Genomic DNA, 25,691 nt, shown 5'->3' with positions numbered 1-25,691 from the left:
GTTTCTTTTAGGGGTAATAAATATATGTTAAATTGCTTGTGGTGATGGTTGTACAACTCCTGTGAATATAGTAAAACTATTGTGCAGTTTAAATGGGTGAATTATATGCTATAGTATATTTCAGTAAAACTACTTAAAGTCAAATGGTTCTCAGGCATTAACAGTAGCCCTTTTGTATTGTTTCTTCATCTTGCCAGCAAAAAGAGTTTGAGTTGCTCAAGAAGCACAATTCCATTTGTATTGATTTATACTATTTTGTGTGCTAAGTCTCTTCAGTCGCGTCTGACTCTTTGTGACGCCATGGACTGTAGCCCGCCAGGCTGCTGTGTCCGTGGAATTCTCCAGGCAGGAATACTGAAGTGGGTTGCCATGCCCTCCTCCAGGGAATCTCCCCGACCAAGGGATCGAACTCACGTCTCCTGCGTTGGCAGGCAGGTTCTTTACCACTAGCGCCACCTGGGAAGTCCCAAAGAGTCGGACACAACTGAAGCGACTTAGCGCACACACTTTGTGGCTAAATATATTCACTGGTGGTTATCATGCTTCTTGTTAGTTTCTAGTGCCAAACTAAAAAGAAAAAAGAACTGGTTTGGAACAGCAATATATACAGAAGTAGCTGCAGATGGAGAAAGTAAGAAAACAGCAAAATCCAGTAGTTCTTCTAATCCAAAATGGGACGAACAGCTAACTGTGTAAGTATCTGGTGTAAAGAATGCAAACTTTTCAAGAGAGTATTGTTTTGGGAATGTTTTTCTGGTGGTGGGGTTTTTTGGTGATTTGTTGCTATTATTTTGGTGAGATAACTTCAAAGTAGAGAATTCTATATTTTAGTGTTACTAGACAATTTTAAATGTGAAAAAAGTTTTGGTTAATTTTATTTTCTTTAGAAATGAAGCATAATAATTCTTGCTTTTGTTTTACAAACTTTTTCCATATAATCATATTTTCTCTTATTGTAAAAATAAATAGAGCAGAAAACCATTTGGCATTTCTGAAATACAGTGTTAGAAATTTATGTATAGTAAAAATATTATAACTAATGCAGTCAGCTGTCTTAAATCTTTAGATATTTGTTCAAGTAGAATTAATGTTAGTGTGAAGTCTTAATAAGACTTTTGATGTATTGCTGGTGTTTTGGTTTGTCAATTACAGAAATTGTTTAGATATTGAATTCCTAATGCACTTGAAAATAAATGTTTTTATTTATAATTCAGCTAGTTTACTGTTTCATGTAGTATTTTTTCCTTAAATAAGCTGAATTCATGACTTTTTGAAAATTATTGAAGTAAATGTATTCTCCTGTATTTTTGTTAAAATTTTACCCTTACAGAAATGTGACCCCACAGTCTACATTGGAATTTCGAGTTTGGAGTCATCATACTATAAAAGCAGATGCTTTGTTAGGAAGAGCAACAGTAGATTTGAAACAAGCTCTGTTAATACACAATAGAAAATGTAAGTTTTTTGTTCTAATCTTTGTTTTTGTTTTAATTTTACTTTAGACATTCTTAAAATATCCTGAAGTCTAAAAGCAAAAAAAAAAAAAGTTTTGTATTTATAAAAGGAGAGATTCATTTATTACCTATGACTTTTTAAAAATTTATAACATCATTTGAAATACGAAATATGTACACTGGCATTTCTCTATCCAAGAAAGTTATACAAAATAACCCCAGTCGTCTGTGAATATACCCTTTTATCAGTGATCATCAGTGATTTATATTCAAAGGCTTGAAAACTGATCGTTATCTGAGCCTACTCTTTGTTTCTTAGCTAATAACAATTTTGTCTGTACAAAATAGATTCTGACTCTTTAATTTTCTTTTTTCATTATCTAGTTCATGTTTTGAAAATATGGAGTCTATAGAAAATCACAGAGGAATATAAAAATTATCTGTAATTTTTACTATCCAGAGATAACTATAGACACATTTTTTTCCTTCTTTGTATCTATTGGTTTATCCTCTTCTTTTTTCATTTAAGAATATAATATGAACATTATGTTTCCATTACATAAAATTTTTCTAGCATAAGAATTCTTAAAAGTAGTTTAATTATTGTAAACTTTCTATCATGGTATATGCAAATTTGGGTGTATATACTTGTTACTTCTAATTCTGAGAAATTGCTTTTATGAAATTCTCAAAATACTGTGTGATCCAAAGAGTATTAAAAACTGGATGATTTAACTGGTTTCTTATTATTTGATGTTTAGGCAGTTTCTAATAGTTCACTCAAATACAACTGTAAATCTTTATGTTCATCGTCTTAGTTCCTTAGAAATTTTCTTATTCCTGACAAATGTGCTAAAATGCTTATTTTTGAAATGTTAATTTTTTTAAAAAATTCTGTTTTTAACAAAAAATTCATATTAACTGAAAAATCTGTTTTTAGTATAGTATTTGGACATAAGGAGTTATGAGTCAAGAAAATGTAAAAGCCACACTTATTTTTATGTATGAGTGCGTGCTAAGTCACTTCAGTCATGTCTGACTCTTTGGGACCCCCATGGACTGTAGCCCACCAGGCTTCTCTGTCCGTGGTATTCTCCAGGCAAGAATACTGGAGTGGGTTGCCATGCCCTTCTCCAAGAGCATCTTCCTGACCCAGGGATTGAACCCATGTCTCCTGTGGGCAGATTCTTTACCACCAGTGCCACCTGGGAAGCCTCAATGTTTATGTGTAGTGATTAAAAAAAAAAAAATCTCTTAAGCATTGAAAGTTTAATTCTCTGTTATGTTATGGCTTTTGGTCATTCAATTCATCTTTGTGACAGGGATAAGTAGTAGGTCTTGTATGCAAATGTATGTTGCTTGGTCTGATGGTAGCTGGATTTGTACTTTACCCCCAGCTCTGTGGCATTATTGGTATAAATATGTAATACCTCTCAATTTACCTGTATTATTTCAGAATTGACTATTTGGTTTCACCTATTTATATGCTGTTTCTACTCTGGATTAAGCTTTTACAGAGGACCTCTTTTCTAGTACAGTGGTTTTTTTCTCATAATCTCACAGCCTAGAGATAATGAGTGCTGATATTTTGGTGAATTTTGTCTGCATGTGTACATGTATAATAATTGGGATCATATTCACCTTCATATTCTGTTTAACTCTCAATGTTAAAAATCTTGTGCATTTCTCTGTGTAATTCATTGGTATTCTTTGAAAGCTAATTTTAGTAGTTTCATAATATTTTACCGCAAACCATAATTTTTAAACCATGTTCCTACTGTTGCCATTTAGATTGTTTCCAAATCTGTTACATTAGGCTCTACTGAACCTTCCTATAAAGATTGTAATTATTCTCTACAGAAAGATTATAATGTTTATCTGCCAAAGTGATTTTGTGGGAAGGTTGTAATGTCTATATACTTGGAAATGAAACTCTTATAAATTGTATATACTTAAAATTATCACTTATTATTTAATTAGGCAGAATGTTCTCAGAGGAAAAACAAAAACATTCTTGCATGTCTGAAGTCAGAGGTTTCAGAAATTATAGTAGGAACATCGTGTACACCCTAGGCAGTCAGTGTTTTTTTAAATTTTTTTTTGATAATTGAAAGGTGTATTAGTTTTCCAGGGCTGCCATAGCAAAACACCGCAGACTGGGTAGCCTAAACAAAAGCAATGTACTCTCTCATAGTTCTGGAGGATAGAAGTCTGAGATCAAGAGGTTGACAGGGTTGGTTACTTCAGAGGACTCTTTTCTTGGCTTGTGACTAGCCATCTTTACCTTACATCTTTATGTGATTTTCCCTATGTATGTGCATCAGTTCAGTTCAGTTCAGTTTCTCAGTTGTGTCCGACTCTTTGAGACCCCATGGACTGCAGCACACCAGGCATATCTGTGTCCAGTTTCCTTTTCTTGAAAGGACAGCAGTCGCATTGGATTAGGACTACCCTGCTGATCTCATTTTAACTTAATTACCTCTTTAGAGATCTTCCAAATAAAAAAGTCACCTTCTGAGGTACCAGAGGTTAGGGCTTAAACGTATGAATGGGATGGGGTTGGAGGAGGGGGACACAACTTAGCTTATAACAAAAAGGGAAGTAAATAAGTAAATTAACTTCAAAAATTAAAAATGTTATTGAATCATAGTGCCTTAAATGCAGGAGAAACCTGTGAGCATTAATCCCAGGCACTCATTCTGTTGATTAAGTAAATTAACCTAAATTAATTGCTTGGGGGCTTCCATGGTGGCTCAGACAGTAAAGAATCTGCCTGCAATGTGAGAGACATGGATTCGATCCCTGGGTTGGGAAGATCCCCTGGAGAAGGGAAAGGCCACCCACTTCAGCTTTCTTGCCTGGAGAATTCCATGGACAGAGGAACCTGGCGGGCTACAGTTGTGGGGTCACAAAGAGTCAGACATGACCGAGTGACTAAGCAGAAGTGAATTGGTCAAGAATGGAAATAATCGCAGATTTTGAACTAGAGTACAGATTTTCTTATTCTTAGCTGCTTAATTTTAAATAGAAGTAATAGAAAACTAATATGGTTCTAGACAACCTTGTGGAATGTACAGATATACTCATAGTTGATAAAATCCTTGGTTGCCTTTGATTCAGCCTCTTGGTTTAGCACTTGAACATTGTCCTTGACATTTTCTTCTCACAAGTTCATGTTTTTATGTATCCGTTCTCCTGATATATTTGGGGTAGAGCCAAGGGTTAATTCATTTGAATAGTTTTCTTTTTAATCTATTTTTGAAGGTATTTACTTCTTCAGCCTTCATGGTGTAATATGAACTGTTGGTCAGCCATGCTGCTGTCTAGTTGCTAAGTTGTGTCCAGCCCTCTGTGACCCCATGGACTGTATCCCCCAGGCTCCTCCGTGCATGGCATTTCCTTGGCAGGAGTACTGGAGTGGGTTGCCATTTCCTTCTGCAGGGGATCTTCCCGACCCAGGGATCGAGCCCACATCTCCTGTGTCAGCAGATAGATTGTTTACTCTCTCTCAAACCTACTATTCCTACTGAACCTTCCTCTCAAACCTACTATTTCTTAAATTGCAAAGGAAAAAATCTGTTGTCAAAGTTAAAGCCAGACACTAGTGGTAAGGATATATTTTAGTCAGTAATACACCTTTGCAATAAGGAAGAAGTTCCAGCTCGAACTGAACTCATCTTCAATTTAGAAAGTGAAAGTGAAAGTTGCTCAGTCGTGTCCGACTCTTTGTGACCCCATGGACTATACAGTCCATTAAATTCTCCAGGCCAGAATATTCGAGTGGGTAGCTGTTCCCTTCACCAGTGGATCTTCCCAAACCAGGGATCGAACCCAGGTCTCCCGCATTACAGGTGGATTCTTTACCAGCTAAGCAACCAGGGAAGCCTAGCAACACTGGAAGTGGGTAGCCGTCTCCAGTGGATCTTCCTGACCCAGGAATCGAACTGGGATCTCCTGCATTGCAGGTGGATTCTTTACCAACTGAGCTATCAGGGAAGCCCCTGATATAAATCTTCAATTTATATAGAGGTAATCAGGCATTTCAAAGTGAGAATAGGGGAGTAGAAAAAGGGGTGAGTGGAAACTAAGTGGAGTCAGGGAAGTGAAAAATTACAAAGAATTCATCAGTGTAAATGTAATTAGGCCAGCTTTCTCAACTACTTAGAATTTTATTCTCCCATGAAGCCTGAGATGCCATCCTTCCTGATGATTACATTTTAGAGGAATAGCTTTCCGGCCCTTGAGAAAGACAATTCTGAATAGTGGACACACACACATCTTAAAGGGACAAAGAAAGGATCCACCATTGTGAGCCCTTTTTAGTCAAACCTCTTGGAAAGGGTGGCCTACCTCAGGTGTTGCCTGGAGCAAACAGTAAATTCTTTCAAGGCAGGCTGGAGTCTAGCGTCTCCTTGAATTGTTAAAACTATGTTACTGTTTGTTAAAGTCTTTTCATTTGGGGAAGAGTGGGGTGGATAAAATCTTTTGTGCTTGTTTTTATATAGCCAAGGTTGAGGCTTAGTCGAGAAGAAAGCTCAGAGGAGCCTTACTTGAATTTGGGCAAGGAGAAAATCTTTGTCATTATATTCATGGGTGAACAGTGTAAGAGTAGTGTAACTAATTCCTAGATTGGACAGAATTTCATTTTATATTTCAGTTTTGAAACTGTCAGAGCCACTTGAAACACTCTAGAGAGGAGTCAGGTAGCTGCCTTTTAAACACTGGAATTAGACTGTTTTTTGTTTTTCATGGTGTTAGTAGCTTTTATCAACAAAAGTATTTTAAAATCCATTAAGATCACTTCAAATTGAATACGTCCAAAATGATTTACAGTGAAAATTATCTCTTTACATTGAATGATAGAGAAACAAAGCCGAAGAATGTGTCATTTATTGTAGAAGACAGAGCATAGTCAAATTTATTAACATTTTGTTTTTAGCCTTATTTACTTGGTTAAAGCTAGTTATTTGTTTAGTCTACTAAGTCTTAAGTTCTTCTTTTAAAATTCACTTAGTATCAGAACAACCTGAGATATTTTAAGCCAAGGTTTTGAACAAACAATATTTTTATTACTGGTGATACGTGTGTTTCTAGTCTTAAGAAAGATTTTTAGGACTGAAATTACTTAGTGGAAGGGAAAATAGTATTAAGCCTCTTAGCTATGCATGGCTGTCTAGTTGCTTTCCCTAAAACTTAAAATAATTTGTACATAAAATGTAGCACATGAGAGTGCCCATTTGGAAATATTTGCCATACTAATAGATTAAAAAGATGAATATTTTTCTTACCAGAACATTTCTTTAACTTTTAAGTCAGATTTTATTGATCAATCATATTTCATCATTTGTGATTGTCATTTTCTTACTACTTTTTTTTTGCTGGTTTGTTCCTTTTATTCCTCACCAATTTGTGAAAGCTCTTTTTTTCTCCAAGCTAATCATTTACCTCCTTATTTTTTGTTCCCAGTTTTTATTTATAGAAGTTTAATATTATTTCAGTCATTAAAGTTTATCCATTTTCCTTTATTACTAAGCTCAAGGGATCCCTTCCAGTACTTATATTTAATAATTATCCATTTTCTTCCACATTTTAGCTTTATTTTTACTTTAATTTTTTTTCATAAATTCTGAAATTATTTTGTTACATAATAGGAGCTGGGAACCTAGTACACTAGCTCATACTGTGATGTGATGGAAAGAGTTAGAATTCAGAAAACCTGGTTATTCTTGAGACTGTTCCTTACAAGCTTTTGTAACCTAATGCACTCATTCTTTTCTAAAATCCTGTTATTTTATTTATGTGCATGTTGGCCAGCTTCCAAAGTGGCCCTTATATATTCCTGTCTTCTATTTCATACATTTCTGTAGTCCCCTCCCACATTGAAACAGAGGTGGTCTGTGTGAGAAATAGAATATGCAGAAGTAATGGTATATGACCTCCAAGACTTGATCAGTGAAGAGATTTCAGCTTTTGCCCTGGTCTCTTAGATGACTCACTGCAGGAAACAAGTCACCATTGTGAAGACTGTCGACAAGTCCGTGGAGGGGCCCAAGTGGAGAGGAAACTGAGGCAGCTTCATCAATACCAGCTTGTCAGCTCTGTGCATGAGTTGCCTTTTAGGCAGTTTCCCACCCCTCCCAAACTCCTGGCCCACAGAAACTATGAACAATATTAAGTGGCTGTGGTTATTTTAAGTGACTGAATTTTAGGGTAATTTGTTCCTTTGCAGTAGATAATACTATGTGCAAGCACTTTTAGAAAACAGCTTCAGAATGTGACTGTGAGCTCCCATCTAATTCTGTGAAATTCTGTGAAGACTGCGATTTCTGAAGGTCTCTTGTTTTCTGTGGTACAGAAAGAGTATATGTTTTTGACAAGTCCATGGTGAAAGACTGATCTTTTGCCCAATCAAAACTAAGGAAGAGGACTTCCTGGTGCTGCAGCAGATGGGAATCCACCTGCCATAGCAGGAGACACAGGTTCCATCCTTGGTCTGAGAAGATCCCACGTGCCGTGGAGCAGCTAAGCCCCTGCACCAGCCCTTGTGCCACAGCTCCTGAAGCCTGTGCATCCTGGAGTCCCCATGCCGCAAGTACCGAGCCTGCGTGCTGCAGCTCCTGAAGCCTGAGGGCCTGTAGCCTGCGCTCCGTCACAGGGGGAGCCCATGCGCCGCAAGGAAGGGTGGGCCCTGCTCGCCACGGCCAGAGAAAGCCCGAGTGCAGCAGTGAAGACCCAGAGCAGCCAGTCAGTGAATAAGACTAAGAAAGTGTCTAGGAGGTAGGAAGAAAAATCCGCTACTGCCTTGCAAGTTTCCTGAGGACAGCCCTATCTTAATAGTTGATTTTAAACTTATATTAAGCGCCTACCTTTTGTCAAATACTGAGGACACACCACTGAATTAGAAGTCTCTTGGAGACTTCAGTTCAGTTGGGGAGGTGGGCTCCCGCTTCCAATTCTGGTGGTAAATCTATTGAAGGAAATAAGTGGAGTGATGGTAGGGAAGAGGTCTGCTTTGGGTTGATCCAGGTTTGTCCTGCTTTCCCCGTGCAGTATCTGACACATACTGTGCATTCACGTACTGAGTGAACAGAAATGTCAGAGTTGGTTTGTTTATACAATAATGGAATAATACCCTCATATTCCATCCCACCCCCCCACACACGTAGAGAGAATTATTTGTGTGATGGTTCTCCCAGTTTAATGACTCATAAATGTTACATCCCAGTCTTCCATGTTTATATTGTGAGAGGCTCAGTGTTGCAAAGAACCTCCCACTGCAGAACAATTAGGTCCTGAATAGGGCGGCTTTCTGTGGCCTTGATGAGTTTTGCAAAAAGGCAAGGGTGGTCTGCAAGGCCCTTCTTTGAAGAGAAAAAAAGGCAAAGAAAACTTATGAGCTGGAGTTATATTAGTGGATGATGCTGAGCAGTTTTGACTGACAGCCTACTGGGGAGCTGAGCTTGGACTCCTGTAGTGGGGTGTCTTCACACCACTGACAGAGTAAGAAACAGACCGTGCCTGTACTAAAGCCCAAAGATTACCCTGACATTAAGATCAGAAAATGAACTCACCATCAAAGATTACAAGTTATAAAAAGCCACCCATAAGCAGAGGTTGGCAAACATTTTCTCTAAAGGACAAGATGGTAAATATTTGGTTTTTGCAGGTCATGTAATCTCTGTTACACCTATTTAGCTCTTCCGTTGTAGTGGGAAAGCAGCCATCGAAAATATGTACACGAATGAACATGGCTGTATTCAAATAAAACCTTATTTTACAAAAACAGGTAACGGGCTAGATTTGGCCTATGGTATATAGTTTCCTGAGCCCTGGATTTGAGGGTGGAGTAGAGGAGATAATTTCAAGAGATAATGGCTGAAGGGTTTTTGAACACTGGTGAAAAATAAATCCATGATTCATGATATTCAGAGCAAGATGATAAAGAAATCATGCTTTCATCAAAGTGAAATATGTGACACCAAAGACCAAAAAATGCAACTGTGGAGCAAAATAGGTCATTTGTAAAGATTTATAAATTAGACAACATAATTAACAGTAGTAGAAGAAAACAGTAGAGAAATATCTTCAAAGAGTTGAGAGATATTATCAATACTAAGTGGGCATACCCAGGAAATCTTTCAAGGATGAGAATCCAAACATTTACACGTTTAAAAACAAAAAGATGAGAGAAGGAGAACAAGATGACGGAGGAGTAGGTGGACTTGGCCATACATCTCTCTACACAGATACATCAGGAATACGCCTTCAGACACAGAAGTGCATGCAGAACACCAGCTGAGAGCCGACAGGAGGACCTGACCAGCGGAAAAGAATATATAGAACCATGCAAAACTCGGTAGGATGAAGAAACGAGGGGGAAAAACCAGAGTGTTAGTAGGGGAAAGATAGGAGTGTTAGCAGGACTGGCAATAGGAAACCCAGTTAAGCTTTTGAGCTTTTCTTTTTTTTCCTCAGTCACATTTTTTATTGTTATAAACCTCTGCTTCTGTGTTGGGCTTTTGCAGTTCTGTGGGGTTTTCCTTTTCTTTTTTTTTTTATTCTTCCTTTCTCTTTTTTTAATTTTAATTTTTAATTTTTTAAGCCTGTTATTTTTTCTACATTTATTCCTTTGTTTCATTTCCCTGCTGTTCTTTTCCCCTTGCAGTTAATCTTTAACGTATATAAGTCTTTATCTACCTGTATCTGACTTTGCCCTATCCTTTCTTTTCTCTCTCCCCTTTCCTCTCAACATATTTGTTAGTTTTATTTTCATTGCTTTATTCCCCAATTGGCACCTTGCTTTAGTTTTGTTTTCCAGCTTGTGCTTTAGTTAATTTTGTTCTGGTAGATATAATTTTTGGTTTGCTTTGTTCGCTGGGTCAATCTATTGTACTTTAATTTTGTTGGACTGTTTCTTGTCTTTGGGAGTATATGTATATGTGTATATTCAGCCACACTTTTTATTGTTATAAACCTCTGCCTCTACTTTGGGCTTTCTTGAAGTTCTGTGGAGTTATCCTTTTTTCTTCCATTTTTTTTTTCATTTTTTTTATAATTTTAATTTAAACGTATTATATTTTTTCTATACTTATTCCTTTGTTTGCCTTTCCTATTGTTCTTTTCCCCTTGCAGTTAATCTTTAATGTATGTAAATCTTTATCTACCTCTTTAAATTTGCATATCTATTCTTTCTTTCTTTTCTTTCTTTCCTTTCCTGTCAACATATTTGTTACTTTGTTTTCATTGCTTTATTCCCCACTTGACACCTTGCTTAAGTTTTGTTTTCCAGTTTGTGCTTTAGTTAGTTTTGTTCTTACCTGATAAATATAATTTTTGATTTCCTTTGTTCGCTGGGTCAGTCTACTGTACTTTATTTTTGCTGGACTGTTTTGACTTTGCTCATGGGTGTATATGTATATTCCATTATTTTAATTATTATTTGCCTGATTTTGTACTGCCATTTGTCTGGGGTTCACCTTTGGTTTCTCATTTTTGGATATTTGTTTTAATCTCATTTAATGTCATAACAGACCACTTGTGGAAGCTTCATTCCTGACCAGAGATCAAGCCCTGAGCCTTTGAAGTGGGAGCACTGACTCCACGACCCTAGATAACCAGAGAAGTAACCCTAGGGAGTATCAAATAGTGAGAACTCACACAAACGAAACCACTTGAATACAAGACCCAGCGTCACCCAAGCCCCAGTAGCACCCTATGCAGGATGCCTCATCTAAACAACAAACAAAACAAGAATACAAACCCAATCATCAGCAGACAGGATGACCACCTCACTCAGCCTTGCCCATCAGAGGAAAAGCAAACAAACAAAAACTCAGCACAAATCTCACCCTATAGGAAGCTTACACAAACCACTGGACCAAACTTAGGAGGGCAGAAACCAAAAGGAGGAAAGAATTCAACCTTCTTCAGGGAAAGAATTCAGCTTTCTTTGAAGCCTGAGAAAAGGAGCCCTCAAATACAGTAAGTTAAAAAAAATAATTAAAAGGCAGAGAAACACTTCGCAAATGAAGGAACAAGCTAGAAACACAGAAGTCCAAATAAATGAAGAGGAAACGGGCAGACTACCTGAAAAAGAGTTCAGAATAACAGTAACAAAGATGATCAAAAACCTTGAAAACAAAATGGAGAAAATGCAAGAATCAATTAACAAAGACCTAGAAGAATTAAAGAATAAACGGACAGAGACAAACAGCACAATTACTGAAATTAAAAATACTCTAGAAGGAATCAACAGCAGAATATCTGAAGCAGAAGAATGAATTAGTGAGCTGGAAGATAAAATGGTGGAAATAACTTCTGAAGAGCTGAATAAAGTAAAAAGAATGAAAAGAACTGAGGATAGTCTCAGAGACCTCTGGAACAATATCAAACGTACTAGCATTCGAATAATAGGGGTCCCAGAAGAAGAAGAGAAAAAGAAAGGGTATGAGAAAATTTTTTGAAGAGATTACAGTTGAAAAGTTTCTCAACATGGAAAAGGAAATATAGTCAATCAAGTCCAAGAGGTGCAGAGTCCCATACAGGATAAACCCAAGGGGAAACATGCCAAGACACATACTAATCAAACTAACAAAGAACACAAAGAAATAATATTAAAAGCAGCAAGGGAGAAGCAACAAGTAACATACAAGGGAAACCACATGTGCTTAACAGCTGATCTTTCAGCAGAAACTCTGCAGGCCAGAAGGGAATGTCAGGATATATTTAAAGTACTGAAACGGAAAAATCTACAACCAGGATTACTGTACCTGGCAAGGATCTCATTCAAAATTGTGGAGAAATTTAAAAAATGGAGAAATAAAAACAGAACAAAAACTTTTCAGATAAGCGAAAGTTAAGAGAATTCAGTACCACCAAATGAGCTTTACAACAAATGTTAAAGGAGCTTATATAGTCAAGAAATATGAGAAGAAAAAATCTACAAAATCAACCCCAAATAATTAAGAAAATGGCAATAGGAACATATATTTCAATAATTACTTTAAATATAAATGGATTAAATGCTCTAGCCAAAAGACACAGACTGGCTGAATGGATACAAAAACAAGACCCATATATATGCTGTCTACAGGAAACCCACATCACACCTAAAGACATGTATAGACTGAAAGTGAGAGGATGGAAAAATATATTCCATGCAAATGGGAAGCAAAAGAAAGCTGGAGTAGCAATCCTCATATCAGACAAAATAGACCTTAAAATGAAGATTACAAGAGATAAGGAAGGATACTACATAATGATCAAAGGATCAATCCAAGAGGAAGACATAACAATTGTAAATATCTATGCACCCAACATAGCAGCACCTCAATACATAAGACAAACACTGACAGACATTAAAGGAGAAATTGACAGTAACACAATAACAGTAGGAGACTTTAACACCCCATTCACACCAATGGACAGATCATCAAAACAAAAAATAAAGAAACACAAGTGTTAAATGATACATTAGATGAGATGGATTTCATTGATATCTTCAGGACATTCCATCCAAATGCAGAAGAATACACCTTCTTCTCAAGTGCACATCAAACATTCTCCCAGATAGACCACATCTTGGGTCACAAATCAGACCTCAGTAAATTTAAGAAAATTGAAATCGTATCAAGCATCTTCTCCGACCACAATGCTATGGGACTAGATATCAGTTACAAGAAAAAAAATTGTAAGAAACAGAAACACATGGAGATTAAACAACATGTTTCTAAATAACCAACAGATTACTGAAGAAATCAAAAGGGAAATCAATAAATTTCCAGAAACAAAACAATGAAAACACGACAACTCAAAACCTATGGGATGCAGCAAAAGCAGTTCTAAAATGGAAGTATATAGCAATACAATTCTACCTCAAGAAACAAGAAAAATATCAAATAAACAACTTTACACTTGAAATAACTGGAAAAAAGAGAAAAATAAAACTCCAGAATTAGTAGCTGGAAATAAATCATAAAGATCCGAGCAGAAATAAATGAAAAAGTAATGAAAGAAGCAATAATAAACATTAAGAAAACTTAAAGCTGGTTCTTTGAGAAGATAAACAAAAGTCACAAACCTTTAGCCAGACTCATCAAGAAAAAAAGAGAAAAGAATCAAATCAACAAAATTAGAAATGAAAAAGGAGAGGTTACACTAGACAATTTAGAAATAAAAAGGATTTTAAGAGACTATTATGAACAGCTATATGGCAATAAAATAGATAAACTGAAAGAAATGGACAGATTCTTAGAAAAGTTCAGTCTTCCAGGAAGAAATAAAAATTATCAACAACCCAATTGCAAGCACTGAAATTGAAGCTGTGATCAAAAATCGCCCAAAAAACAAAAGCCCAGGACCAGATGGCTTCATAGGAGAATTCTATCAAAACATTTAAAGAAGAGCTAATGCCTATCCTTCTAAAACTCTTTCAAAAAATTGCAGAGGAAGGAACACTTCCAAACTCATTTTGTGAGGCCACCATCACCCTGATACCAAAACCAGACAAAGACAACACAAAAAAAGAAAGCTATAGGCAGTATCACTGATGAACGTAGATGCAAAAATCATCAACAGAATTTTAGCAAACAGAATTCAGCAACACATCAAATAGCTCATACACAATGATCAAGTTAGGTTTATTCCAGGGATGCAAGGATTCTTCAATATACACAAAATAATCAGTGTGATCCACCATATTAACAAATTGAAAGATAAAAACCATATGATAATCTCAATAGGTGCAGAAAAACCCTGCACCTATTGTGTGACAAAACTCAGCATCCATTTATGATTAAAACTCTTCAAAAAATGAGCATAGGAGGAATCTACCTCAACATAGTAAAGGCCATATATGATAAGCCTACAGCAAGCATTATTCTCAATGGTGAAAAACTGAAAGCATTTCCCCCTAAGATCAGGAACAAGACATTTTTGTCATTTTTATTCAACATAATTTTGGAAGTCCTAGCTACAGCAATCAGAGAAGAAAAAGAAAGAAAAGGAATCCAGATCAGAAAAGAAGAAGTAAAGCTCTCACTGTAGATGACATGATGCTCTACATAGAAAACTCTAAGGATAGTATTAGAAAATTACTAGAGCTAATCAGTGAATTTAGGAAAGTTGCAGAATAGAAAATCAATGCACAGAAATCACTTGCATTTCTGAAAAATCAGAAAGAGAAATTAAGGAATCAATCCCATTCACCATTGCAACAAAAAGAATTAAATATCTAGGAATAAACTTACCTAAGGAGACAAAAGAACTGTACACAAAAAATTATAAGACACTAGTGAAAAAAGTCAAAGATGACATAAACAGATGGAGAGATTTTCCATGTTCCTGGCTACGCCAAAGCCTTTGACTGTGTGGATCACAATAAACTGTGGAAAATTCTGAAAGAGATGGGAATACCAGACCACCTGACCCACCTCTTGAGAAACCTATATGCAGGTCAGGAAGCAACAGTTAGAACTGGACATGGAACAACAGACTGGTTCCAAATAGGAAAAGGAGTACGTCAAGGCTGTATATTGTCACCCAGCTTATTTAACTTATATGCAAGAGTACATCATGAGAAACGCTGGGCTGGAAGAAATACAAGCTGGAATGAAGATTGCTGGGAGAAATATCAATAACCTGAGATATGCAGATGACACCACCCTTATGGCAGAAAGTAAAGAGAAACTAAAAAGCCTCTTGATGAAAGGGAAAGAGGAGAGTGAAAAAGTTGGCTTAAAGCTCAACATTCAGAAAACTATGATCATGGCATCTGGTCCCATCACTTCATGGCAAATAGATGGGGAAACAGTGGAAACAGTGTCAGACTTTATTTTTTTGAGCTCCAAAATCACTGCAGATGGTGATTGCAAACATGAAATTAAAAGACGCTTACTCCTTGGAAGGAAAATTATGACCAACCTAGATAGCATATTAAAAAGCAGAGACATTACTTTGCCAACAAAGTTCTGTCTAGTCAAGGCTACGGTTTTTCCAGTGGTCATGTATGTATGTGAGAGTTGGACTGTGAAGAAAGCTGAGTGCTAAAAAATTGATGCTTTTGAACTGTGGTGTTGGAGAAGACTCTTGAGAGTCCCCTTGGACTGCAAGGAGATCCAACCAGTCCATCCTAAAGGAGATCAGTCTTGGTGTTCATTGGAAGGACTGATGCTGAAGCTGAAACTCCCAATACTTCGGCTACCTAATGAGAAGAATTGACTCTTTGGAAAAGACCCTGATGCCGGGAGGGATTGGGGGCAGGAGGAGAAGGGGACAATAGAGGATGAGATGGTTGAATGGCATGACCAACTCGATGGACATGAGTTTTGAGTAATCTCTAGGAGTTGGTGATGGACAGGGAGGCCTGGCGTGCTGCGGTTCATGGGGTCGCAAAGAGTTGGACACGACTGAGTGACTGAACTGAGCTGAACTAGGTAGGAAGAATCAATACTGTGAAAGTGACTGTTCTACCAAATGCAGTCTACAGATTCAATGCGATCTCTATCAAATTACCAATGGCATTTTCCTCAGAACTAGTACAAAAAATTTCACAATTCATATGGAAACACAGTAAGACCCAGAATAGCCAAATCAGTCTTGAGAAAGAAGAATGGAGCTGGAGGAATCAACCGTCCTGACTTCGGGCTATACTACAAAGCTACAGTCATCAAGACAGTATGGTACTGGCACAAAACGGAAATATAGACCAATGGAACAAGACAGAAAGCCCAGAAATAAACCCAAAACCCTATGGGGTTCCTTATTTTTGACAAAGGAGGAAAGGGTATATAATGGGGCAAAGATAGCTTCTTCAATAAATGGTGCTGGGAAAACTGGACAGCTACATGTAAAAGAATGAAATTAGAGTACTTCCTAACACCGTAGACAAAGGTAAACTGAGAATGGATTAAAGACCTATATGTAAGACCAGAAACTATAAAATTCTTAGAGGAAAACATAGGCAGAACATTTGATGACCTAAATCAAAGCAAGATCCTCTATGATCCACCTCCTAGAGTAACGGAAATAGAAACAAAAGTAAACAAGTGGGGCCTGATTAAACTTAGAAGCTTTTGCACAGAAAAGGAAACTAAGGTGAAAAGACAACCCTCAGAATGGGAGAAAATAATAGCCAGTGAAACAACTGACAGGGTTAATTTCCACAATATACAAGCAGCTCATACAGCTCAGTTCCAGAAAAACAATCAGCCCAGTCAAAAAGTGGGGAAAAGACCTAAACAGACATTTCTCCGAAGAAGACATGCAGATGGATAACAAACACGTGAAAAGATGCTCAGCATCGCTCATTATTAGAGAAATGCAAATCAAAACTACGAGTTATCACCTCACACTGGTCAGAATGACCACCATCAAAAAGTCTACAAACAATAAATGTTGGAGAGGGTGTGGAGAAAAGGGAACACTCTTGCATTGTTGGTGGGAATGTAAATTGATATAGCCACTTATGGAAGACAGTATGGAGCTTTCTTGAAAATAGGAATAAAATCACTGAATGACCCAGCAATCCTACTCCTAGGCATATACCCTGAGGAAACCAAAATGGAAAGAGACACATGTATCCCATTGTTCATTGCAGCACTATTTACAATAGCTAGAACATGGAAGCAACCTAGGTGTCCAACAGATGAATGGATAAAGAAGTTGTGTTACATATACACAATGGAATATTATTCAACCATAAAAAGGAATGCATTTGAGTCCGTTCTAATGAGGTGAATGAACCTAGAATCTATTATACAGAGTGAAGTAAGTCAGAAAGAGAAAGATAAATATCCTATTCTAATGCCTATATACAGAATCTAGAGAAATGATACTGAAGAATTTATTTACAGGGCAACAGTGGAGAAACAGACACAGAGAATAGACTTCTGGACGTGGGGAGAGGGGAGGAGAGGGTGAGATGTATGGGAAGAGTAACATGGAAACTTACATTACCATATGTAAAAGAGACAGGCAACGGGAATGTGCTGTCTGGCTCAGGAAACTCAGACAGGGGCTCTGTATCAACCTAGAGGGGTGGGGTGGGGATGGGGAGGGAGACGGCAGGAGGTTCAAGAGGGAGGGGATATGTGTGTACCTATGGCTGATTCGGGTTGAGGTTTGACAGAAAACAGCAAATTCTGTAAAGCAATTATCCTTCAATAAAAAATAAATTTTTAAAAAGTATTTTCCATCAAGAGACTCACTTTAAAGGGATTTCGGAAGGCTTAAAAAAAAAGATGTTACTGAAGAATAGTTGATTTACAGTGCTATGTTAGCTTCAGGCGTATAGCCAACTGAATCAGTATACATATGTCCACTCTTTTCTAGCTTCTTTTCACACATAGGCCATTATGGAGTGAAAGGCTGCTAAGAATCTACTTAGCTAAATATTTTAGGAATGAGAGCTAAGCCTCCAAATTGCAGATGAATGAAGTAGGATGATGGTCAATAGTTTTCTTCAGATATAGTTTGTTAGAATCTAGATACAACTGAAATTCATGCTTTTGCAGGTTTGGGTTTTTTCCTTGATACTTTGAAATTTCCTCTAGTTTTTCTGTTTTATTAATGTTGATTTTGTGATTTGAAATGGAAATGTGGTTTACGAGGGTGAAAATGGTTGGGGTAGGTCTTCTACAAGGCTCTCTTTATTACATGGTCCTTAATTTTTTTTGCAAAGAATTCCTGTGTAATGATTAGCGGTTCCGGATTTTTGTTTGTCTTATCTTGGATAATTAAAGTATTTGTGCTAGATATTTGGTAAATGGGAAAAAAATCTTGTTAAATATAGGAGGAACCAAAATCAAGGATATAATCTAAAAAAAATAGTTTGAATTTTAAAAATGAAGATCAGATTGAAGTACCTGGACTTGTTTTGCATAATAAAGGAATCACTAATACTTTTGATATATATTCTGTGAGATAGAAGTTAAAGCAAAGTAACTTTGCATTTAGTAAGAATTAGATATCCCAATAATAAGAATCAATATTTGGCCTTATATGAAAAAGAAATAGTTAACTATTGCCATTTATTAAGCATGTGCTGTGTTTCAGACATGGTGCTAGGAATTTTCTCTGTGACTTTGCATTTGGACCTTATGACAGTTCCTAGTTTGATGCTTTTATGATCTCCATTTATGATAAGGCTTTAAGTAATTTGACTACTTAAAAGTACAGCTAGAAGTCCCTGAACTGGAATAAGGAACCCTCTTGAATCTCCTGCAGAAAGTTTGCCTTAACCACAAGTCTTACCTTGTACTGTGGGCCATAGAGCATGTTTGGGACATTATTGCACTTGTTATCCAGATATGTTTGTATTTTCTCTGAACGTTATACTGTGCAAAGGGACAATTAGAGATGATTCGAAAGTATGTGGTGAAAGGAAAGGAGTTACTCATCTAGTAACTGAAAGGAAGTGATCCTGGTGTGGTATAGAAGGGCCTACAGATAAAAACACAAGTAATTCCTTTCACACATAGCCATCAAGCACTAAATTAGAGTCATTCTTGATATACAGCTTTGATTTCTGAAACATTTTTGTACGTAACAAAAGCTTTTAAATTAGTTTTTCTTTCCCCCCCCTCTTAGTGGAAAAAGTGAAAGAACAATTAAAACTTTCCTTGGAAACCAAGAATGGTGTCGTGCAAACTGGTGAATTAACAGTTGTGCTTGATGGACTGGTGATTGAGCAAGAAAGCATAACAAACGGCAGCTCATCTCCAGCCAGTAAGCTAACTTTGGGTTTTTAAAATTTGAAGGAAAAAAAAAATCAAGAAGTATGTAAAAAACATAGTGTCTTTTTTTTTGTCATTCAGTAGAAGTACAGCAAAATGGTGATGCCTTACATGAAGACAGAGAACCTTCAGCAAGGACAACCACCAGGTAGAATGTTTTATTTTGGTGTTTGTGGCAAAGTAACACCACATTTCCCATATATGAAGTTTTTAACCTTCGTTTAGAGTTTGCCATAGACTTTAAAAGCTTATATCTAAACATATTATTTGGTTGAATTCTTATCAAAGTGGTTTTTTAAAAAAAAAAACAGCTGTAACAGATACATTATTGGAGTACAGTATACATCTCAGTGGTTTTTAGGTTAGCAGAATTGGGTAACCATCACCAGTGTCTCATTTCAGAACATTCTCTTCACCCTCAAAAAGACACTATACCCAGGGACATTCTCTCTCCACCCCTCTTTTTTCCCAGCTCCTGCCAGCCACTCAGCTTCTGTCTCAGTGGATTTGCCTCTTCTGGCCATTTCTTGTAAACGGTGTCGTACAATATATGACCTTCTGTCACTGACTTTTACTTAGCATATGATTCGTCCATGCTGTAGGAAGTGTCAGAACTTCATTCTTTTTTTTTTATTTATTGGAAATGACTCTTAAAAATCTGTATTTAGGCACATTTTATCAGTAAATAGAGTCAGGTGATGTGGGAAAAATGGTTATCTCACTGCTGTCTGAGTTGGCAGCTTCCTGTAACTGCTAGAAGATAGATATTGTACTGATTATGGTCTCTCCTTAGAGGTCACCCTACCATCTCAGCAACTCCCATAGATTCACATTCGTTGATAATAGAGACTTTCTGTTTGAAATAATTTGAATTAGAATTAAAGCATGTAATAGATCAATTATAATCAAATGAACATTTGAAAGTACACTGCTGTGAAATAGATTTGAAAAATCATGCTGGTATATGACAAAGTGTGACTTTTGTTAATCTACAGTTAGTAATATTGCTATTAAATTGCTGTTAAATGATCTTCACAGAGCCGTTGAACAGATCAGTATGTCTTCTGAATATATATTTGGCTTAAATGAATGTATTTAGTTAGTATCCACATGATAATTCACATTGAGAAAATTCAGAACTGAAAAGTGAAAGTCATTCAGTCATGTCCAGCTCTTTGCAATCCCATGGAATTCTCTGGGCCAGAATACTGGAGTGGGTAGCCTTTCCCTTCTCCAGGGGATCTTCCCAACCCAAGGATCGAACCCAGGTCTCCCACATTGCAGGCGGATTCTTTACCAGCTGAGCCACAAGGGAAGCCCAAGAATACTGGAGTGGATAGCCTATGCCTTCTCCAGTGGGTCTTCCCGACCCGGGAATCAAACTGAAAGGATACAGCAATTAGGTAGACTAAAATGCACTAGTGTGTATGTGTGTGTGCATATATATATATATATGTAAGTATGTATCAAAAATTATAATTTTTGAAATGAAATTTTATGGTTAAAGGAGCTTGAATCACTACCAACCTAAAGACTAATGTTATTTATTACATAGCAATACATTTTGAATCAAAGTTTAGTTCTACAGCACCAGGAGAACTTGAGTTGCGTTCTTTTACTCAGTCTCCCAGGTCACTGATCCTTGCTGAGTGGCTTAGGGAAGGGTGTACAAATCAGATTCACTTGAGAGAAATTTCAAAGCTTTGTGTGCCTGCTAAGTTGGCTCAGTCATGTCTGACTCTGTGTGAGCTTATGGACTGTAGCCTGCCAGCCTCATCTGTCCGTGGGGATTCTCTAGACAAGAATACTGGAGTGGGTTGCCGTGCCCTCTTTCCAGGAGGTTTTCCCGACCCAGGGATTGAACCCAAGTCTCTTACGTCTCCTGCATGGGCAGGCAGGTTCTCCACCACCTGTGCCACCTAGGAGGCCCTTTCAAAGCTTTACCTGCCCCAAATTCCTGAACACATCTCACCCCAAATGTGTAGGTGACCAGGGGAAGTGTCGTTAATTCGTCCAGTACTTGCTGAGTGCCTGCTTGGTGCCAGGAGCTAGTCCGGGCGCGAAGAATAGCAGTCCTGTTCCTGTGGAATTTTCGTTCTGGCAGGATAGAGGTAGATAGTAGACAAGTGAGGAAAGAAATTAGCTAATTGGAGATAGTGATCAGAACTATGAAGTCATCGAAACACAGGACAGGGTGACAGGAATGTAAAGGATCCCTTTATAAAGAGAAATGTTGCAGAATCATCTCTGTGGAAGTGCCATTCAGGCTACAGTTAAAAGGCCGAAAATGTGCCGTCCATGTAGAGATTCGAGGGAAGAGCATTCCAGGCAGAGGAAATAGCAAGTAAAGGACACGGACTCTTTCCCGTTAGTTTTTGTTCTGTGTGTGTGCTCGTGTGTGCTCAGTCCTGTCTGATTCTTTGCGACCCTGTGAACTGCATAGCCCACCAGACTCCCCTGCCCGTAGGATTTTTCAGACAACGGTACTGGAGTGGGTTGCTGTTTGCTCCTCCAGGGAATCTTGCCAACTCAGGGATCAAAACCACATCTGTTACATCTCCTGCATTGCAGTCAGATTCTTTACCACTGAGACGTTGGAGAAGGCCTTTTGCTCTGCAGATTCTTCTAACTCTAGAGTATATCTAACCTTTCTTTGATAATCTTGTAAGTCATTATAATTTTACTCCCTGTATCTAATACTTTGTAATAAACATTTGAAGACTCTTTGGCATGATTTTCATATAAAATTGATATACTAACATATCTGCTGCAAGGTGGGCAAGGAACAGCTTGGAGAGAAGTAGATCAGAGAGATAGATGAGGTGGGGCAGGACTGAGATGTGCTCTGATTTATTTCTTTCTTTTAAATTAAGAAAAAAAAATTAAGGCTGCTCTGTGGAGAAGACATACAGGGTTACCAGTGTATTTGGGAAAGTTCTCCTGATTACTAACATGATATTGCCTAACTCCCTGCCAATAAGATTTAAAATATTTGATTTTGTAGTTGTAGACATATTTATTTATTTGCAGTAATGAATACACTGTAAAGTCTTCTAACTCTGGAATATAATATTTAGCTTTCTCTGATCATCATGTACTCATTATTTTAGTGCTGGTAATAGCTTGTGATCAATATTGTAAGACGTTTTTGGTCTTTTCAGTACTCAAAGTTTGGAATTGATTTTTATAAGTTTCATGACCTTTTTGAAAATATTTCCAGACATTTTAAAAATAAATCTAATATTCTTAGACTTAAATATTTAAAATATACAATTTGATCATTGCTTTGAGGTACTGAATTTATTTTGACAGTATGATTATATATCTCAATATACATTTACTGTGTGGATACACTTAGAACTGAAAGTAATTTAAACTTTAAGTATGTAATAAAATGTGAAATGTAAAAAATAAAATGTTTAAAAAAAGTAATCAAGATTTCTCTTGTTCATTACTCTATATCATTTTGCTTCAGTGTTAACTTGGTAAATATTCTTACAAAACTTCTGATGAAAAGTTATGTGATTGTTTTTAATTCATTGAAGTAAGATATCTTTTTTGTTTGGCTGTTTTTTTGAAGGTTGGCTGCTGAAGATACTGATGGGATAGATAATCACGTACCTGCAAACACTGTAGTACAGAACTCATGCTGTCCACATGTAGTCAATGGGGACAGCACGCCGTCTCCATCTCAGGTTGCCGCCAGACCCAAAAACACACCAGCTCCCAAACCACTCACATCTGAGCCTGCCAATGACACTGGTAAGCATGGTTACTTACGACACATTATTTAAATGAAAACTAAATTTTATGTGTCTGTACATATACTTTTCTTATTGTACAATCTTTCTTAATCTTTAGTTTTATAAAAGGAATTTGAAGATTACACCACCTGAATTTTTTTTTCATAATTTGAATTTTCGTAGATTATTTAGGAAGATATTCCAAAACTACATTATAATAGCACATTTCACTAAGTAAGTACAAGTACTTGCATGATAGTCAATCTTAGGCTTTACGTTACAAAAAAAGTACTATTTATAATGTAGAATGTATTTCTAAAAGCACTTTAGGGAATTCATTGATTTGTTAGTGATGAATGATTCCTTTAACCATTTTGGTTAAATGGTTTTCTTTTGCCAGACAGATATTTACTGCTTGGCATATAACTTAGTAGAAAAATGTATTGTGAGGTGATATAGCGCTCGGAAAGTTTTCTGTTTTCTACGGGGAAGTGTTCTATGATTATAGAAGGACTGTCTATGGAAGAATTTTTTTCTGTAATCCTGTTTTTCAGTGGATTCAGCTGTAATATTCATCCATCATTGTTTGATTTTTATAAATTAACTCTTTCAGATGAATTTCTTGAAACACAAACATCTTAGGACTTCTTGATTGCTAGTGTATGTCTCGAGGCTAAAGTTGGCATCCTGTCTTTTGATCCCAGAGCTTGTATTCTTTCCCTCATCTATTTATGGGGTTATTCAAAAGTAGAAACATGTAAGGAAGTAATTATATGAAAATAGATGGGGATGGGTTTATAGAGAAGATTGTTGGATATTTATACTGAAGGTTGGGGAAATATTTACTGTGCATGTTGTGAGTTTTTGTAAATGTGGGAACTGACATGATGGTTTTCTGAAAATGTAATTTATTAATGCTCCTCTTTTTTTATAAAAAAGATAGGCTTAAACATCCTAAGTCCTCACAATAAGTTGACACTTTTCATTATTAATTTAAGGTGTCTGGAAAATGAGAGAAAATAATCACAGATGACCAGGCTGAAATGAGTGAACAGGATCATTTGTTTTCTGATTCTGGTATGCTTTCTAGTAAGAACGTTTGTCTCAGATTTATTAGCAAAGGGATAAAGGAACAAATTAAGAACAGACCAGTTAAAACGATTTCCACTGGGACTTCCCTGGTGGCCCAGTGGTTAGGATTTAGCACGTTGACTGCTGGGGCCAGGCTGAGGTTTAATTGTTTGGGGAACTAAGATCCCACAAGCCTCAAGGTGCAGCCAAAAAGCCCCTCCCAAAACAAAAAATAAGAATACCAGCTTTTATGCCTGATGTTCCATCTTTTATGGATCTGTATGAAAAGGCATCATGATGTGATCAGCATGCTTGCTAATTCCAAGAGAGTAAATACAGTAGTGAGCTTCATAGAACTCTGCGTATATTATGGATCCTAAGTTAAATTTATAGTTTTAAAAGATAGCCTGGGAAAATAAGTGTGGGAAGGACCATCCATGTATATGGGTGACCAGCAAATAATCACCCATAGAAAAATGGTTTATGTTAGTACTAGAGTTCTTAATAATAAAACATAAATCCAGTGCATTTGACCTATAGATTTGTAGATTATCAAATAATTACCTATATTTACCCATACCAAAATGACACGCAAACTAGGTATCCACCCATGAAGAAATTTAAATTGTAAACATTGTAATTCCCTTGAGAATGCTCTGAAGAGGTTGTAAAAATAAAAGTACCCTTATGTAACCAGACTTGATTTGTTATATGGGATTATCATTAGATTCATTAGAGTGGCAGATCCAATTCCGTTATTTCTGTAAGTAATTAGACATCAGGACCAATTACTGAGTCTGTTCTTTTTTCGTGAGAAGTATAAGAATTTTGAATGCTCATTTTAGAAAGGCTTATACAGTCATTCTATTTCATTCTTGTCATCACCTTCCAGTTAAAAGTGTATGGAATTTGGAGATTTAGCTCTTCTTCCTAAAATATTTAGCTGTTAGGATAGATTGGCCAAAGTATCTGTTGACCACTAGATAGTTGCATGCTTGTGGGCTTATTCAGATGTTGTTGCAAAAGGGAGAGCTTTCTGAGTTCCCCCTCATTGTAGAATCTCCAGTTTATATTCCGCTTCTAATTTTGTACTTTATAGACTGTTTCTGTTTGGAACAGATTTGCCTTCCACATTCTTCTCTTATCCTTGCCTGAAATTTCAAGATGAAAGTAAAACACACATGAGGGACTAGAAATGAAGGCGCCATTGTAAATAGTTCCCAGGACATTCTCCATAATCGCAAGGAAGCCTAAGACGATCAGAACAACAGCCAGTATCTGTGCTACACACGTTCCAAACACCATATACCCACGGATCGATACAGCTCTCAGGATAACTCTCTGAAATGGGCACTAGTGTTTTTCTCCTGAAGGAACCGAGGCCCAGAGATCCCAGCTGGTAGAGGAGCTCTCGCTGACACCCACCTCTGTGGTTCTCTCCTCCCCGCTTTCCTGTTCATTTAGATGTGTGTGATTTCTGTAGTGTCTCAGTGTTGGGTTGTTCATCTTTTATACCTTTGATAAACTTGAAATAATATTTCCCCAGTCAACTTAGTGATTGTGTTTGCATATTCTTTGACACATGACAAAACAATCCAACTGCCCTCATTCCATTGGCTGGTTTAGAAAGGCTTCTGGAACCTACTCTGTTGGTAGAAACCACTTTACCCATGTCTTCTGTATGATCTGGC

The 25,691-nt window shown here is 37.0% G+C and overlaps 1 protein-coding gene across 7 annotated transcripts in view; it reads left to right on the top strand.

Moving 5' to 3' along the window:
* WWP1 (WW domain containing E3 ubiquitin protein ligase 1) overlaps positions 1–25,691 on the top strand; it is a 138,054-nt gene that overhangs the window by 48,747 nt on the left and 63,616 nt on the right. For 5 of the 7 annotated variants that reach the window (XM_043483769.1, XM_043483764.1, XM_043483768.1 and 2 more), the window contains exons 4-8: positions 554–692; positions 1,331–1,455; positions 19,041–19,178; positions 19,268–19,334; positions 22,767–22,948. In XM_043483769.1, coding sequence (XP_043339704.1) covers positions 554–692; positions 1,331–1,455; positions 19,041–19,178; positions 19,268–19,334; positions 22,767–22,948 — 651 coding nt within the window. The remainder of the gene's footprint in view (positions 1–553; positions 693–1,330; positions 1,456–19,040; positions 19,179–19,267; positions 19,335–22,766; positions 22,949–25,691) is intronic. The other 2 variants (XM_043483767.1, XM_043483770.1) reach the window with 2 other exon arrangements.

The sequence above is a fragment of the Cervus canadensis genome, chromosome 12, assembly GCF_019320065.1.
Source record: "Cervus canadensis isolate Bull #8, Minnesota chromosome 12, ASM1932006v1, whole genome shotgun sequence".
NCBI lineage: Eukaryota > Metazoa > Chordata > Mammalia > Artiodactyla > Cervidae > Cervus > Cervus canadensis.
The sequence above is the reverse complement of the archived record's forward strand: the minus strand, read 5'-3'. Positions and strand labels throughout refer to the sequence as shown.